This window comes from Anomaloglossus baeobatrachus, chromosome 7 (genome assembly GCF_048569485.1).
Source record: "Anomaloglossus baeobatrachus isolate aAnoBae1 chromosome 7, aAnoBae1.hap1, whole genome shotgun sequence".
NCBI classification, from domain to species: Eukaryota; Metazoa; Chordata; class Amphibia; order Anura; family Aromobatidae; genus Anomaloglossus; species Anomaloglossus baeobatrachus.
Window position 1 is genome coordinate 114,944,192 of NC_134359.1, and position 18,435 is coordinate 114,962,626.

The following is an 18,435-nucleotide window of genomic DNA, read 5'->3' on the forward strand; positions in this document are numbered from 1 at the left end:
CATGTTTCTTTTTTCCCCATTGCAGATTTGGTGCAGAAATAAATTTGCAGCATGTCAATTCTTTCAGCGTTTTTGCAGTGTTTTTTGACCCCATAGAAACCGCATGTCAAAAACATTGCAAAAATAAGCAATTTTTTTTTCTGCCAAGAGATGCAGATTTGGTGCAGTAATTTCTCCAACTAAATACTTAGCCTTACAACGCTTTCTGGGATTTGCCAATTAATATCGAAAGTTTATTAGAAACTTTTTATAGATTGCCAAACCATTCACTGAGATGACTAAAAAGTGTAAGAATTGTTCTAAGTGGTCGGGCATTTTCTTCTCTGAAGAGATGCTTTGCTACAGCACCAGTACTCATTCACCTCGGTGTTTCTCAACCATTTGTTGTTGCGATTGATGCGTCTGAGTTGGGGTTGTGGCCACTTTATCACAAGGGTCATCTCCTCGTAAATAGCATCCATGTGCCAGCTTCTCCAAAACGTTATTGCCAGCCGAAAGAAACTATGATGGTGGTAATAGAAAACTTCTGGCCATTAAATTGATTTTTGATCAATGGCGTCATTTTTTTGAATGGGCAGTTCACCCTGTCATGGTGATTACTGATCATAGTAATCTGTTATATCTCGAATCTGCTAAACATTGCAATCCTAGACAAGCGAGGTGGTCTTTAGTTTTTCTCAGGTTTAATATTTTCGTCACTATCTTTGGAGAAAAGAAATCCACGGCACTCAACCTCGTAAAACAACCTTTATTTGGTTATCTTAAAAACAAGTCTCCCAATGGAGACCGTGGCAGTAAGGGACAGGGAAGCGTCAGACGACGTCCAATTTGTTCTGCAATGCACCGCAAAAGGTCTAAGCGCTTTGCAGTGCGAAACAGCCGTCATCTGGCGTGTCACTGCACCTGCTGAACTTTGCTCCCTCTCCACCACTGCCACGGGAAGCTTGTTTTTAAGATGGCCGAATAAAAGTTTGTTTTATGAAGGTGAGTGCCGTGGATTTCTTTATTCTGAAGATACTGTTATCCCATCCTCTGGGAATTAACGCCAATGTGCATTATCTTCTTTTTTTTCTTGCATTATTTCCACGTATTTATAGCACTGGGGTTAAGAACGCAAGCCAAATGCTTTGTCCCGGAGTTTCACTTAGGGAGTTCGTTCAGAGGACTCTGTTCCTATTCTGCAAGAGGGGGTGGACATTTCTTCTGTGTTCTCAAATCTTGAGTGAGGTGTCTAAGGCCCAGGGGGACGCCCTTGCTTCCTCTCTTCCAGGTAAATTGTTTGTGCCTTTGTATTTGCACTTCAAAATTTTAAGAGACCACCATAACTCCGTACATGCAAGTCACCCAGGTAGTAAAGCAACCTTGGACTTCCTTTCTTGTAGTTTTTGGTGGCCCAGGTTGCATCAGAATGTTGTTGAATTTGTGTTTACCGGTGATTTTTATGTACATTCTAAGACTGCATACTCAGCCACCTGGGGCTATCCTACCTTTGATTATACCTGATAGACCATGGACACATCTATCTATGTATTATATTACTGACTTTCCTCATTCTACTAGAAAAACTGTGATTTTAGTGGTTGTAGATAAGTTTAGTAAGATGTCACACTTCATTGTCTTTTTTCCCCTTCATAATGCCAAAACTTTGGCTCAAGTGTTTGTAAGTGAGATTGTGACGCTTTACAGGATTCCCTCCGATATGGTGTCAGATTGGGGAGTCAGTTAGTATCCAAATTTTGGAGGGCCTTTTGTTCTTGTCTAGGGGTGCATCTATTTTTTCCTCAGCTTTTCATCCTTAATGGAACGATCAGACTGAGCGCTTAAATCAAATTTTAGGGACATTTCTTTATTTTATATCTGAGAATCAGGAAAGTTGGTCATCTTACTTGCCTTTGGCTGAATTTGCATTAAACAATTGCTTGCATGAGCCTACTGCTGACTCATTTGGTGCATATGGTTTTCAGCATCATTTCTGTGCTTTCAGTAGAGATGGCTCTTCGCGGGTTCCTGGGGAGGAACGTTTTTTTTTTTGTTTTTTTTTTTTTATATCTCTCTTCTGTCTGGCAAGGGGTACAGAAAATTTGAAGGTTATGGGAAATAGATATAAACGCATGGCTGATAAACTTTCGCCAGGTCCGGATCTGTGTGTTAATGACTATGTATGGTTGTCTACTAGAAATATTACGTAGAAAATCCCTTCTTGGAAACTGGATCTTAGGTTCATTGGTGGTTGCAATCATTAATTCTGTGGCTTTTCACCTTGAGTTACCACAAGCACTTAAAATCCACAATGTGTTTCATAGATCATTGCGCACAAAATATGTCATCTGAAACATCACCCTTACTGCCTCTTCCAAGTCATCGTTGATGGAAATTTAGAATATCAAGTGGCAATAATTGTGGATTACCGCTTTATTTGCTGCTCGTTTCAATACTTGGTACACTGAAAGGGTTTTGGTCTGGAGGAAAGAGTGTGGGTACCAGCATCAGAAGTTAATGCCAGTAGGTTGGTGCGTTCTTTCCACGCGTTTCATCCGGATAAGCCTAATCCTGAGGGTCCCGAGACCCCTCTTAGAAAGGTTGCTACTGTCACAAGTCTGTTGTGCCCTGCTGTGACCTCTGGGATCAGAAGGTCAAGGCGTTTGGCTTATTGCAGGTCCCCTTTGGAGCCTGCTCAGGGAGTGTCATGAGAAAAGCGGAATTATATGCTTTCAATGCTGAAGGGGTTAAGAGTCCCTTTTTTTTCCTGCTGAGAATCCTTGTTGCTTTAAATCTCAGCTTCTGCACCTTATGACTACTCCCTTCTCTAGTTAAACTTATTCCTAGCTCTCTCCTATGCTGGTTATAGATCTTCTATGCTGACCACTCTGTTGAAGTTGTTCCAGTAGAAGCTGTGAAATCCCTCTCTGGAGAAGCTTTGGAGATCCTTTTTTTCCCGCTTGTCTATATCCCCGTATTGTCGTAATAAGACTACGATCTTACTGCCCTACACACTAGCTAGGGCTAGCCCCAGATCAGCCAGGGCCTAGGTATGTGATCATGCACAGGGAAAGGACCCATCTAGGAACAATAGGGAGCGCAGGGTTCAGACTCACAAGCCTCCGTAGGGAACTCCCTTTAACTTTCTATCTGGTTTTCCCCTCCTGTTCCCCCAATCGCCAAGTGTTTCCTTGCTACGGCAGGACTAAAAGGTAGTAGCTGCAGGGGAAATATAAATTATTTTTTTGTTTCCCTACAGCTGAAATTTCAATTAGGCTGCAGCACATCTTTAAAAAGGTAAGGTATTTTTCGGACCATAAGACGCACTTTTTTCCCCCAAATGTTGGGGGAAAGTTGGGGGTGCGTCTTATGGTCTGACTATAGGGCTTCGGCCGGGAATGAGGGTGCTGCGGTGGAGCGGGTCATCGGGGGCACGAGCAGGCTGTAGCAGCGCCTGCCGTGACCACGTGGGCCAGCTCATTACATATGCACGCCCATCCTCCCGCCCATTTCTCAGCGCAGAAGCCGGCACTGACAGGTGGGAGGGAGGACGAGCGGGGACGCGCGCATAGTAAAGAGCCGGTCCGCATGATCACCTCTGGCAATTACAGCCTGGAGTGATCATGTGCGGCTGTATTCACTGCCCTCCGCGCGTCATCATCAGCGCGGGGTGCAGTGAATCAGTACACTCACCCGTCCCCATGTGTGGAGCCGTCCCCCTGCAGCACGCGATGTCTTCCTGTCTGTGCCGGTCAGCTGATCTGTGCTGATCAGCTGATCGGCACAGACAGGAAGACATCGCGATGCTGCAGGGGAATGGCTCCACATACACACACACACACACACAGGTCAGTGGCGCAGAGATAAAGATGAACGGTGCTGTAGGGAGTGAGGAAAAAGTGAGTATAAACGTTTATTTTTTTTCTCTGTGCTATAGGATACAGGCCATATACCAGGATGATATATGAGCACGATGGGGGCATATAGCAGGATGGGAGTATATGAGCAGAATGGGAGTATATGAGCAGGATGGGGTCATATGAGCAGGATGGGGGTATATGAACAGGATGGGGGTATATGAACAGGATGGGGTTATATGAACAGGATGGGGGTATATGAACAGGATGGGAGTATATGAACAGGATGGGAGTATATGAGCAGGATGGGGGAATATAAGCAGGATACTGGTATATGAGCAGGATGGGGGTATATGAGCAGGATGGGGGTATATGAACAGGATGGGGGTATATGAACAGGATGGGGGTATATGAACAGGATGGGAGTATATGAACAGGATGGGAGTATATGAACAGGATGGGGGTATATGAACAGGATGGGTGTATATGAACAGGATGGGGGGTATATGAACAGGATGGGGGAATATGAGCAGGATGCTGGTATATGAGAAGGATGGGGGTATATGAGCAGGATGGGGGCTTATAGCAGGATCATATACAAGGCTAAAGGATCATTACCAGGATGGGGTACCTTAGTAGAGAATTTCGGGACATTACCCCCATAACAGTGTCAGCAGCAGATCCTCGCCCCATAATAGTGTGTCATGACCACATTTTTTTGCTTAAAGTTTTATTTTCCTATTTTCCTCCTCTAAAACCAGGGTGCGTCTTATAGTCCGGTGCGTCTTATAGTCCGAAAAATACGGTATTTACCTGCAGTTTACCATTATGGCTGCATACAATGATCTTTTTGTTGTTTTTCTTTTTCGTGAAAAGTTCCTTTCAAGCACAGAAGAGTTTTATAAATGTCAATGCACCGGTGTTCCAAATTGCACCATAAAAATATAACACATCATATGATAAAGTCTGTAAAGCACTGTGGAATATGATGGCGCTATATGAGTAAAATAAATAAGTGTACCAGATTATACAATTTAGACACTTTATTCTTTTTTTATATCCCTACTACAGAAAAACAAATAAGAAGAATTGGAGTATCAGCCAAATTTATAAAAAGAGGTTTATTTTCAAGTTGCAAATTGTTGGGGTTCGAACCAGTGTAACCAACCATCCTGAGAAGAAGAGCTGAAATGCCCCTTCAGAATGCAGTGGTGGTAGCATATCCATACCACCGCTTTTTTCATTGTCTATAGGACTACTTGGGACAGTTGAGCTCTGTATTCACTTGCACCACTCCCTGTCCATTTCATTGCAGCAGATCATTTCATGTCACTGATCAGCAAGTTAAACAGGAGATAACGCTCTGATTTCGGAATAATTCTTTAAAAGACAGGCAATTTTTTTATTAGTAACAAACTGGTGTGAATATATACGCCAGTCATGAGCTATAAAAATGTATATCGTGTGTAACAAGTTGCACCAAGCTTAGCACATAATTTTGAGCGTTTTCTCCATTTTACAGTTCGCTTATAAATGCATGTATTCTTCTATACTATTGATAAATCCCCCCACCCATCGTTATGTTCTTTTATGTAACATTTATAAACCCTTTTCTATACAATCCTTCCTTACAAACCCTTTCTTGTAGAACTGTATCTGCTTTGTAGCAAAGTCGCTGCACATACTGTGCTTACACTTCAAGTACCAGGAGGAGAGACGCGGGGAAGATACTTACCTTCAGAATATAGCTGAGAAGGAGAAGAACTTAAAAGCTTTTGCGGTGACATCATTGCCTCAAGCAGTGGGAACCACAGTGCCTGTAGAGAAAAGCGAACATATCGCTGAATTAAAGGGGATGAGGCTGTAAAAAAAATAAAATACCGTGGAGCCAGAAAGATTGTTCGTGGTGCTGATGCCATGAAGCCCATGATAGTCTGAATAAATGTACAAAAATTAAGAAAAACATATTTGAATTATGCCCTGGACATATCAGTACTGACTGGGTAAAAGATTAAGTTTAATTTTAGTGAATTTGATGTATAGATTTCAAAACAATATATACTATATGGAGAAAAGTATTAGGACACACATCTTAATCTTTCAGGGTTTACATTTAGTCTCATTGGCACAGGTGTATAAAATCCAGCTCCATAGCCCTGCCTTTACTAATGTGTGACCAAATGGCTCACTGTAAAGAGCTCACTGAATTCCACCATTGAATCGTTCAATAGGAAGGAATACAGGTTAAGCTGCGCTAAAACCACAGGGTCCAACAGATTAATTCCTTTTTATTTATTCACATGTCAACGCGTTTCAGAGACATCCGTCTCCTTCATCAGGACATAAAAGGAACAGCATCTTGCAGCTCTTATAGAGATCCAAATAATTACTATCGGAGCAAAATACATATCAAGCACCACTATACCTCTCTCTGCTGTTGGTTGAGTGTGTGCGATGTTCGTTCGCACAAAGAGATAGTTTCTGATAGAGTCTCCTCAACGTCTTTCAAAACTGGAATTTGCTTGGCATCTACAATGGGGAGAGGTAAAATTGGATGAGTACAAAGAACATTGCAATCATCTTCCAAATAGGTTTTCCATTTGGGACGGAAATGCTCTTCTGAGAATGATACTTGAGCAACTCAACTTCAAGTGCTTGTTCCTCGTTGTAGGAAATTTCCAATTCAGATCTGTTTCATTATAATGTAAAATGCTTAATTTAAATATCAAATACATTTTGCAGCAATCCCTTTGGTGTATCAATCAAATGTACCTCCATGTATTGAAAAATGCATTGTTTAAACGCTACCTCTTTCATGATGGCATGGTGTCTTTCTCCTGAGAATACGGATATTTAATTTAATTTCTGCAATTTCAGTATAGCGGCTGCCACTTGAGAATTTAAATAGGCATAGAAATGAACAGAAAAAATAATGGCCGTACATTTTACTAATCATTGAGGAAAGTGGAAATTGAAATCTTATTTAGGTTTACTAGCTGAGTATGATACCCCCTCATCTATTGTATAGATTATTTAATAAGCATGCTAACTACAGAAGAGAAAGATGTACAGTGTTGTATACTGGTCACTTACCTGCTGCATCCACCGAATCCTCCGTTAATGCGGATAGTCTCTCTTGTAGCCTCTAAAACAAATGATAGAAAATACAAGTTAGAAAAAAAAAAGCCATGCTGACGTTACATGGTAAGATTGAATAGCGGGGGATATATGCAGCTTGCAAAATATGTCTCATCATCAAGTTCATGTGACAAATGAAATATTAAGGCTTTGTAGAATGATGTGTGACTGTAAAATTGAATGCTACAGGTAAAGGGGTATTCTCAAGTTATTAAATTACTTTAATTAGCATGAAAATAAGCAAGTTTGCAATTGACTTGCTGTTTCTATCTGATGACATTCTCCTGCAAAGACAGCTTTTATCTTTCAAAGTACTAGTTCCCATGGAACTTGTCCTTTAGTTCCTTCCAGTGCAGTGCACAGTAGCTACAGTAAGTATTCAGCCCCCTTGAATTTTTCAACCTTTTCCCACATTTCAGGCTTCAAACAAAGATGAAAATGTTAATGTTATGGTGAAGAATCAACAATAAGTGGGACACAATTGTGAAGTCAAATGAAATTTATTGCTTATTTTAAACATGTTTAAAAAATAAATAACTGAAAATTGGGGCGTGCAATATTATAAGGCCCCTTTACTTTCAGTGCAGCAAACTCAATCCAGAAGTTCATTGAGGATCTCTGAATGCTCCAATGTTGTCCTAAATGACTGATGATTAACCCTTTCACGACCGGCCGATTTTTCGCTTTCCGTTTTTTTTTTCGCCATTCTTTTTCTGAGAGACGTAACTTTTTTATTTTTCAGTCAATATGGTCATGTGAGGGCTCATTTTTTGCAGAACGAGCTGTACTTTTAAATGAAACCATCAGTTTTACCATATTGTGTACTAGAAAATGGCAAAAAAATTCCAAATGCTGAAAAATTGCAAAAAAAGTGCGATAGCACTATGGTTTTTGAGATATTTTATTCACTGTGTTCACTATATGGTAAAACTGATGTGTGGGTGTGATGCCTCAGGTCAGTGCGAGTTCGTAGACACCAAACATGTATAGGTTTACTTTTATATAAGGGGTTAAAAAAAAATCGGAAGTTTGTCCGAAAAAAGTGGCGCACGTTTTACGCCATATTCCGTGACCCGTAGCGTTCTCATTTTTCGGGATCTTAGGCTCAATGACGGCTTATTTTTTGCGTCTCGAGCTGACGTTTTTAACGGTACCATTTTTGCGCAGATGCTACGTTTTGATCGCCTCTTATTGCATTTTGCGCAAAAGTTGTGGCGACAAAAAAACGTCGTTTTGGCGTTTGGAATTTTTTTGCCGCTACGCCGTTTACTGATCAGATTAATTGATTTTATATTTTGATAGATCGGGCGTTTCTGAACGCGGCGATACCAAATGTGTGTGTATTTTTTATTTTTTTAACCCTTTAATTTTCAATGGGGCGAATGGGGGGTGATTTGAACTTTTAGGTTTTTTTGTTTTTTTTTAATTTTTTAAAACTTATTTTTTTACTTTTTTTTTTTATTTTACTAGTCCCCCTAGGGGGCTATTGCGATCAGCAATCCGATCGCTCTGCAGTATCTGCTGATCACAGCTGGAAGGCTGTAAACAGCAGATACGCTGTCTTTCTCTTTTGCTGTGCCCCGGGCACAGCGAAAGTGAAACCAATTCATGTGTAGTACAGGAGTCATCACATGACCCTGTACTACCATGACAACTATCGGGAGTCACGTGATCGCGTCACGTGACTTCCGGTTTCGGCGGTAAGTAAAAACTTTACCGCGATTGCGCTTATAATGGCGCTGTCATGTATTGACAGCGCCATATAAGGGGTTAATCGGCACGAGCAGATAACGATTCTGCTCGTGCCTAGCAGGCACACATCTCAGCTGTGAAAATCAGCTGAGATGTGTGCCGATCGCGGCATGCTGCCGCCGGAGGACCGCGGGCAGTAAGATTATGTCATTTAGGACGTAATTTTACGGCCCGCGGTCGTTAAGGGGTTAATATAATTCACCTGTGTGTACTCAAGTCTCCGTATAAATGCACCTGCTCTGTGATAGTCTCAGTGTTCTGTTTAAAGCACAGAGAGCATCATGAAGACCAAGGAACACAACAGGCAGGTCTGTGATACTGTTGTGGAGACGTTTAAAGCCGGATTTAGTTACAAAAAGATTTACAAAACTTTAAACATCCTAAGAAGCACTGTGCAAGCGATCATATTGAAATGGAAGGAGTATCATACCACTGCAAATCTATCAAGACCCAGCCGTCCATCCAAACTTTCATCTCAAACAAGGTGAAGACTGATCAGAGATGCAGCCAAGAGACTCATGATCACTCCGGATGAACTGCATAGATCTACAGCTGAGATGGGAGAGTCTGTCCATAGGACAACAATCAGTCGTACACTGCACAAATCTGGCCTTTATGGAAGAGTGGCAAGGAGAAAGCCATTTCTCAAAGATATCCATAAAAAGTGTTGTTTAAAGTTTGCCACAAGCCATCTGGGAGACACACCAAACATGTGGAAGAAGGTGTTCTGGTCAGATGAAACCAAAATCACGCATAATTCCAAACGTTATGTTTGGCCTAAAAGCAACACAGCTCATCACCCTGAACACATCATCCCCACTGTCAAACATGGTGGTGGCAGCATCATGGTTTGGGCATGCTTTTCTTCAGCAGGGACAGGGAAGATGGTTAAAATTGATGGGAAGATGGATGGAGCCAAATACAGGACCATTCTTGAAGAAAACCTGTTGGAGTCTGCAAAAGACCTGAGACTGGGACGGAGATTTGTCTTCCAACAAGACAATGATCCAAAACATAAAGCAAAATCTACAATGGAAGGGTTCACAAATAAACGTATCCAGGTGTTAGAATGGCCAAGTCACAGTCCAGACCTAAATCCAATCCAGAATCTGTAGAAAGAGCTGAAAACTGCTGTTCACAAACGCTCTCCATCCAACCTCACTGAGCTCGAACTGTTTGCAAAGGAAGAATGGGCAAGAATTTTCAGTCTCTCGATGTGAAAAACTGATAGACACATACCCCAAGCGACTTGCAGCTGTAATTGCAGCAAAAGGTGGAGATACAAAATATTAACTTAATGGGGATGAATAATATTGCACGCCCCAATTTTCAGTTATTTATTTTTTTTAAAAAGTTTAAAATAAGCAATACATTTAGTTCAACTTCACAATTGTGTCCCACTTGTTGTTGATTCTTCACCATAAAATTAAAATGTTTATCTTTATGTTTGAAGCCTGAAATGTGGGAAAAGGTTGACAAATTCAAGGGGGCCGAATACATTTGCAAGGCACTGTACATCCCAGGAGATGAGTTAACACTTCATATTCCAGCCATCTCTATCCAGGCCACTGATTTCTAAACAACAGTTAGCTACCTACCTCCCTTTCAGCTTCTGACTGAGCTGCTGTGATAGTTCATAGCAGGTCTCTTAATGTTGGCTCTCTGTTCACCCTGTCTGGTCTGGAGCTGTGTGTTTCTTCAAACCCCCTGTTATCTCTATGTGTACATACAGTGAGAGAAGCGTACACTCCAGAACAAACCACTGATAGCTGAATGTGTAATAGCAGACCTTGTGCTGGGCTTTATAGTTCTATTAATACTACAGCTCTGTTGCTCACCGGAACTGTCAGTCAAGGAGGAGCATCCACATCCCCAAAAACCAGGAAGTAAGGAGACTGCATAGCTCTGAGCTGCTCAAGAGACAACTTGAGAAAAATCCTTGAAAGGCTTACTCACCTCCTTTGTGGGCACTGTTCCAGCAGTGCTGCACTGCTTCTCTTGGGGATTGCGTGACATTGCAGTTTTGCGATCCCAGCAGCCAATCAGCGCTGGCTTTGGTCTCCTCTCCAACGGATGAAATTGACATCCAGAAGCAGTGAGAAAGCAGCAGCAGCTCTTGCTTACTCTGGATGTCTTGATTTTTCCGAAAGGAGAAACAGTGAAGTCAGTGCTGATTGGTTGCAGTGACAGTCTGAGGCAATGGCGATAACACTGAAATGGCGCCGGCAAGGGAGGGGCTATAAGTGTTATTATTTTACATTGGGCAAACATAGGAATTCAGAAGGGGTTGTCCATGTAGTAGACAACCTCTCTGAGTCAAGGAACGGTGTTACAAAGAATTTCTATTTTATTCAAATGTCATTCATTTTCATGTGCAGCCAAAGATAGTTGGGATTAGTAAAATCTCACAAAAGTCTCTGCACTCACATAAGGCAAGTCCAGAGAAGAGCAACCAAGATGGTAGAAGGTCTGCAAACCATGTCATATGAAGACTGGCTGAAAGAACTAGGAATGTTTAGTTTGAAAAAGAGAAGGCTGAGAGGAGACTTAATAGCGGTCTACAAATATCTGCCACGTAGTCACAGTGCATAGAGTACTACCCTATTCTCATTAGCACAAGGAAGTACAAGAAGCAATGGGATGAAACTTAAAGGAAGGAGATTCAGATTAGACATTAGGAAAAGCTTTCTGACAGTGAGGGCAGTCATGGAGTGGAACAGGCTATCACAGGAGGCTGTGAGCTCTCCATCAGTGGAAATCTTCAAGCGGAAACTGGATAAACATATAGCTGGGATGAGTTATAAAAGCCTGCACTCGCAGGGGGTTGGACCCGATGGCCCTTGAGGTCCCTTCCAACTCTACCATTCTATGAACATTATATTTTCTCTGAGTGCTGAGCCTTCTCTAATTTTGCACTACTTACCTTCCTTATGCATCACCAATAAAGTGGAGTGCTGAGTGCTTTGGGATTATTGAAACAGACTTTAATTCAAATTAAGAGAAAGCCTAAAGGTTTTGTTGGTTACAGGCAATGCCAATCTAATTACCGTTAGCATGACTTGGAAAGCCGCCTGGATGTCCCCTTTCTTCTCCAACAGGTAGGCTAAGGTCTCATGGTTATTGTGCTTTTGGGCAATCTATAGTCATAAAAGGAATACATTATATATGCAGCAAGACTCCTCAAAGAAGCTAATGCTAATCATTACATTGGATGCACTAGTCTTTAATATGCTCACCTCAATAGTCTCCTCCAGTCGGTAGTGTTCCAGAATTTGTAGCACTTGAGTCACTTGAGAAGGGTCATACTGACACATAAGATCTATGAAGAGTTCTGTGATATGCGGCTGATCCTGTAACTGCTCAGCGCTTAGCTGAGCTCCATCCCTACAAACAAGCTCAGATTTAGAAACTCTACTGTTTTCTTGACTGTAAGGCTCACTGTATGGAATCTAGAATAGCATACTACAAACAATGGAAAAATAGTATATAGTCATCCCCTGAAATCCCCTTGGTAGCGCCTGCAAGCAAATATATCTGTATTAGTTTAAAGTAGTTATTCACCCCTTTCTTTTAGGTATCTACCAGACCTTCTTCACCATTTCTCAGAACTGCTGCCTGTGTTCCCTGACAATCTTATTTTTGTGGACAACCCACTTAACTTTATTTCTATAAGGCCTAAGCCACACGGTATAAAAATCAGTGCGAGTGGAGTGCGATAAAAAAATCGCATTCCACTCGGACCAATATTAGCCTGTGTCAGCACACATGAGCTATTATTTTCTCAGCCCTAATCGGACTGAGAAAACAATCGCAGCATGCTGCGACTGTAATGCGATCATTGTTTCTCTTGTACTCATTCAAGTGTATGAGGCGAGAGAAAATTCGCACTGCACTCGCGGTACACCGGTGTACCGCGAGTGCAGTGCGAGAATGGCAATAGCCGGCTACGGAGGAGAGAGGGAGAGCAATCCTTCCCTCCCCTCCGCAACACCGGCCCGCCCCTTCTCAGTGCCGGCCCGCCCCCCGCAGCTGAGGTCTGCTCGCACGATCGGACCTCAGTCGCAGGGACATTCGTATGACACTCGGCTCTGCTGTACTGCCAGCGTGAGCCAAGTGTCATGCGAGGGGATCGCAGTAGTCCTCGTGTGGCCCCGGCCTTAAAGAAATATTAAACTATCAGAAAGAGGTAGCCCCAACTAATTTAAAAGACATTCAAGAGATTAGTTTGCACAAAAAAAAAAATATACATTTTACACAAAGCTTGGTCCTAAGTACATTTATGCCCATCAGTGGAAAACAATATTTACACCTGATATAGTAAATAAATTGTTGTATTAACTTCTTTAAGACAGCGTCTATTTTCTGTGCATCAGTTTACAGAAGAGTCTTGTCCATCTAGTCTAGGTTTTTGGTATTACAGACTATAACCTGCACTACAGACTACAAGCTGGACTACAGAATACAAGCTGCCATAAAATATTACAGATTATTTACAGATTGCTCGGGCCCCTACAGGTAGTTAGAACTATGAAGATAGAACTGTACTAGGCGTTTTCTTTAAGGGTATGTGCACACGGTAAGTATTTGATGCAGATATTTCTGTACCATTTCTGCATGTCTGGGCAGGAAAACCGCTGTTTAAAAATATGCCCTTTTAGGCTACTTTCACACTTGCGTTCAGCAGAGTCCGTCACTATGGAGAATAGCGCAGTCCGATAACGCACTGCGCTATTCTCCATAGACTTGTATGGACAACGCACTGTAACGCAAGTGTCAGCGTTGCATGCGCTGGACGATGCAGCGTCGTTATTTTGACGCTGCGTCGGGCGGAAGAAACGCAGCATGTAACTTTTTTTGAGCAGCGCAATCCGTTGGATTTCACTGTGCATGCTCTTTTTTTTTTTTTTTTTTTAAATCACAAACTTTATTGTGTCTTTCGGTGGCCGAACGTTCAGCTGAGTGCCCGCCCGCCGGCAAGTGAGAGCGCTCAGCTGAGCGACCGGCCGCCGGCATGTGAGAGCGCTCAGCTGAGCGCCTGCTGGCATGCCCGGCATGTGAGAGCGCTCAGCTGAGCGCCCGCCCGCCGGCATGCCCGGCCGCCGGCAAGTGAGAGATCCGTAGCATCCGTTGTGCATTATATGCAACGCATCCGTTGCATCCGTCACACAACGCAATGCTACGGAAACCGTCCAACGCAAGTGTGAAAGTAGCCTTAGTTGCTTGTTTAACATGCATTTCTGGTGCAGATTTTTCCTCACTCATTAGTATGTGTGAAATCTGCAGCAAAAACGCAGAAAAAAAATGACATGCTGCAGATTTAAAATCAAGCAATGTGTGCGTGAGGCTTCCGGATTCTCATTCACTTTACGGGCATCAGGAAACCCTTCAGGTTTAGTGACAAAATTGTGCAGAAAAAAAATAAACACAATGTGTGCACCAGCCCGAGAGGTAATTCAATTTCAATCATTTATAGCCCATTTACAGGTTATGCTTTGAATCTTTGATAGATAATATTTTTTTGTAGGTTCATCACATTATCGAACCTACACCATAAGATATCATTAATATATTACCTCTGTGCTTTTACTCCATCAGATAAATGTACATAGAGTATAAAAAGCTGTATCTTTTCTCTGAAAGTGGACAGCCATGTGTCTTAAAGGGTTATTCTCAGAATCATATTATTTTTCACAATTATTATTATTTATAGACTGCACATACAATATGCAATGCACAGTAAATGTATACTTAATGTTAATATACAGGTTAAGCACAATACAAAATTTCTGTTTAGTACTTCTGTATTTTTCAGATCTTTATGCCCCACAATACATCCAGCTTTATATAGCTGAGTGAGATGGCCTATTTTTATCAGCTAAAACTATATATTTTCCAGCAGCACTTGCTTCTCTTCTGTGCTGCAGACCCTTCCCCCTCTACTATGTCCTTGTACTCCTGATTATCCCCACCTCTCTGAGTTATCATTCAGATAATCTTAGTATGTAATTCACTTTTTGCTTCTGTTCACTCTCATCCCCTTTAGGCTATGTGCACGCATTGTGTTTTTTTTCTCATTTTTCTTGTGTTTTAAACTGCACTGTGTCAATGACAAACTGCATCCTTTTGCTTCCCCAGCAAAGTCTATGAGAAATCAGAATTTCCATCCGCACGTTGCAGTTTTTTTTGCCAGCGTTTTATTAGTCAAATATTTGTCAAAAGCTTTGACCAAAAAAAAAAAAAGGCAGGATTTCAATTCTTTTTGTGTGTTTGTCACATTTTGTCACCCATAGAACTCAATGAGGGGATGAAAAATGGATGGCAAAACGCATGGTAACAAATGGGTTGCGTTTTTTATGCAATGTACCTCTGTGCTTGTCACAAAAACACTGGTTGCCCACTTTTTTACAAGATAAAAAAACAACAAAAAAAAAACAAAACATTGCAGGGGTGAAAAGCTCTCTCTCTCCCCGATCACCAGCACGGGTGTCTCAGTGCTACCACAGTCTCTCATTCTTCTTCCCGACCTCATTAGCCTCTTTACATATTCACTGCACCCGCTCATTAGGCTCATACAAATTCACTACTTCACTGTCTGTGATTGGTTGCTGTCAGACACGCTCCCACACTGAGTGACAGCGGCCTGAATCCAACTAATCACAGCCACTAGTGGGCAGGTCTATATTATACAAGAAAAAAAAATAAATAAATAAATGGTGTGCGGTCACCACCAATTTTAATATCCAGCCAAGATAAAGCCTTACAGCTGAGGACTGGTATTCTCAGGCTGGGGAGACCCACGTTATTAGGGATCCCCCAGCCTAAAAATAACAGCCAGCAGCTGCCCGGAATTGCCGCATCCAGTAGTTGCGACAGTCCCGGGACTTTAACTGGCTCTTCCCAATTACCCTGGTGTAGTTGCAATAATGGTAATAAGAGATTAATGGCAGTCCATAGCTGAGACTAAGCCCTAGGTTAGTGATGTCAGGCGTCTATGAGACACCCCACATTACTAATCTGTAAGTGAAAGAAAATAACCACAAACAGCCAAAAAATCCTTTATTTGAAAACAAAAATAAAAAGCACCCTCTGTCACCACTTTATTAATCCCCAAACACCCCTCCAGGTCCGAAGTAATCCACATGAGGTCCCACAGCGATTCAGCTCTGCTACATCTCTGTCCTGTCACAGCCAGCGTCTTACTGCCAGCTGTGAGTGCAGACAGAGCCGCGGGATCAGAATGAACTCGGGTAAACCTCTGACGTCACAGCTGCAGGCCCCGCATTACGGCGTGTGTTGCGGCACTGATGTCAGGGGTTCACTGCTGTGAGGTTCAGACTGAAGTGAGCCGCGCAATCAGCGGTGACAACACTCAGGTGAGTCCTCCATCTGCAGCTCACTTCAGTCGCAGTCTGATTTGCGGTCACTGGTGGAGGATTCCCTAGTGACCGTAAATTACCTAAGTGACGGCACCGCTGATCACGCTACTCACTTCAGTCACTGGGGTGATTTGCTGTCACAGGTGGAGGACTCCAGCTGTGGCTAACCTCAGTGACGTCCCCGCTGATAGCGCGACTTACTTCAGTTGCTGCATGGCGCTCACAGCGGGTAGTCTTGTTCTATGACGCTCACTGTAAGCGTCAGATGTAGCAGTGCTGGAAGAGTCATGGGACCTCATGTGGATTACGTCGGACCTGAAGGGGTGTTTGGGGGATTAATAAAGTGGTGAAAGAGGATGCTTTTTTGTCTTTTATTTCAAAGAAGGATTTCTGGGACTTTGTATTTAGTTTCACTTACAGATTAGTAATGGGTGGTCTCTCATACACTACTGCCATCACTAAACTAGGGCTTAGTAGCAGCTGTGGGTTGTTATTAACTCCTTATTACCCAGATTGCCACCACACCAGGGCAACGGGAAGAGCCGGGACTAGTGCCAGAATTGGTGCATCTTATGGATGTGCCACTTCTGGGGCAGCTGCAGGCTGCTATTGTTATGCTGGAAAGGGCCAAATAACGATGATCCTTCCCACCCTAATAATATTAACCTCCAGTTATCTGCTGTACCTTGGCTGGTTTTGAAAAAAAATGGGGGGGACCCGACATTTTTTTTTTTGTTAAATAAATGAAATAATTAAAAAAAAAAATGCATGGGATCCCCTCTATTTTTAATAACCAGCCAAGGTACAGCAGACAGCTAAGGGTTGCAGCCTGCAGCTGCTGTTCCTGTGCTGGATATGAAAAACGGAGGGACCTCACCTCATTTTTTTTACCCCCCAAAAATTTAAAAAAAAAGCTGGCCAAGCTAGCTGTCACTTTATCAAGCTATACTGTTATTTTATTCTATCTGTTCTTTCTTATTATCTATTCTAAATGTTCTATTTATGTATTCTATCTAATGTTCTATCTATTCTATATAATATCCTATCCTATCCTATTATATTTCTCCTTTTAAAAACGCTTTAACAAAAACGTATGCGTTTTTACCACATTCTTTTGTCAAACGCAATGTTTACAGTTGTTAAAGTCTGCCAGAGGGTGCAGTTTATTTGTCAAATCAAGAACGCAGTGTGTGCACATACCCTTACTATATCATGCCTGACCAATTTTATCTTCCGTCATCTACATCAGTTTAGCTGAGTGTGATTTTACATCATTAGCAAGTTTTAGCAAAACTCAAATCTCCTACACTTCTCCACAACAGCAGAGTAGAGATGTATTTGGTTTTTAGTGCTGACAGATCAATCTTGTGAAACTGCAAATGCTGTTCTGCTAATGCATATGGCTGACAATACTCCTCTGTCAAAAGAGCGGCATTTGCACTTTCACATTACTGGTCTCGTAGTAGCAGGCAGTAAACACAGCTCAACTAATCATAGCCCCTCTTTACGGCCCCATTCTGCAATATCTCTCTCCTTTCAGCCCCTCTATACGGAGCACCATACTGCAGAATATCCCATCTTATTGCATCTCTCCTCTCAGCCCCTCTGTACACAGCCCATCCTGTACTATATTGCTGCACTCAGCCCCTGCAGTGCATCTTTTATCTTAGGCTGCTTTCACACTACGTCTTTTTAACATGCGTCCTGAACGTTTTTTTGCTGCAAAAGCGGATCCTGCTTTTACAGCAAAAAAAGCATGCAAACGCATGTGTTACTTTGCAGGATCCTGTCACTGGATGTTTAGGGGCGGGCAGTGGAGTCATGTGATCAGGAGTGAGGGGAACTAAACCTGCCAGACTGGGAGCCGGCATCTGACAGCTGCGAGGCTCGTAACCAAGGTAAACATCGGGTATACTTGCTTGGATACCCGATATTTACTTTGGTTACAAGCGTCTGCAGCTGCTAGGAGCCGGGCTCCCTGCACACGTTACCAACGTAAACATCGGGTAACTAAGATAAGTGGTTACCCGATATTTACCTTGGATACGAGTGTCCGCAGCTCTCAGGTGGGGGAGAGGGAGGAGAGAGACAGAGAGAGAGGGAGGAGAGAGAGGGACTGATCACGGAGGCTGGTTTCTGGGCATGCTCAGTAGAGCAAGCAGGATCCTGCCTATCAGCATGCAGCGTTCACCTGCGTTTGCATGCTGTTTAGTCAGGATCCAGCAATTTGCAGAAGTTGGACGCAGCTCAAAAACGCTACAAGTAGCGTTTTTGAAAGATGTTGAAAAACTGCAAGTCGCTGGATCCTCACTATAACGCACGCAAACGCAGGT

At 42.5% G+C, this 18,435-nt stretch overlaps 1 protein-coding gene across 3 annotated transcripts in view; it reads right to left on the minus strand.

The window, feature by feature from the left end:
- The window catches only part of VPS8 (VPS8 subunit of CORVET complex), a 347,729-nt gene that overhangs the window by 100,678 nt on the left and 228,616 nt on the right, over positions 1 to 18,435 (minus strand). For all 3 annotated transcript variants that reach the window (XM_075317598.1, XM_075317599.1, XM_075317597.1), the window contains 5 exons: positions 11,963 to 12,110; positions 11,774 to 11,863; positions 6,930 to 6,981; positions 6,262 to 6,365; positions 5,572 to 5,653 (listed from right to left, as the gene is read on the minus strand). In XM_075317598.1, coding sequence (XP_075173713.1) covers positions 5,572 to 5,653; positions 6,262 to 6,365; positions 6,930 to 6,981; positions 11,774 to 11,863; positions 11,963 to 12,110 — 476 coding nt within the window. The remainder of the gene's footprint in view (positions 1 to 5,571; positions 5,654 to 6,261; positions 6,366 to 6,929; positions 6,982 to 11,773; positions 11,864 to 11,962; positions 12,111 to 18,435) is intronic.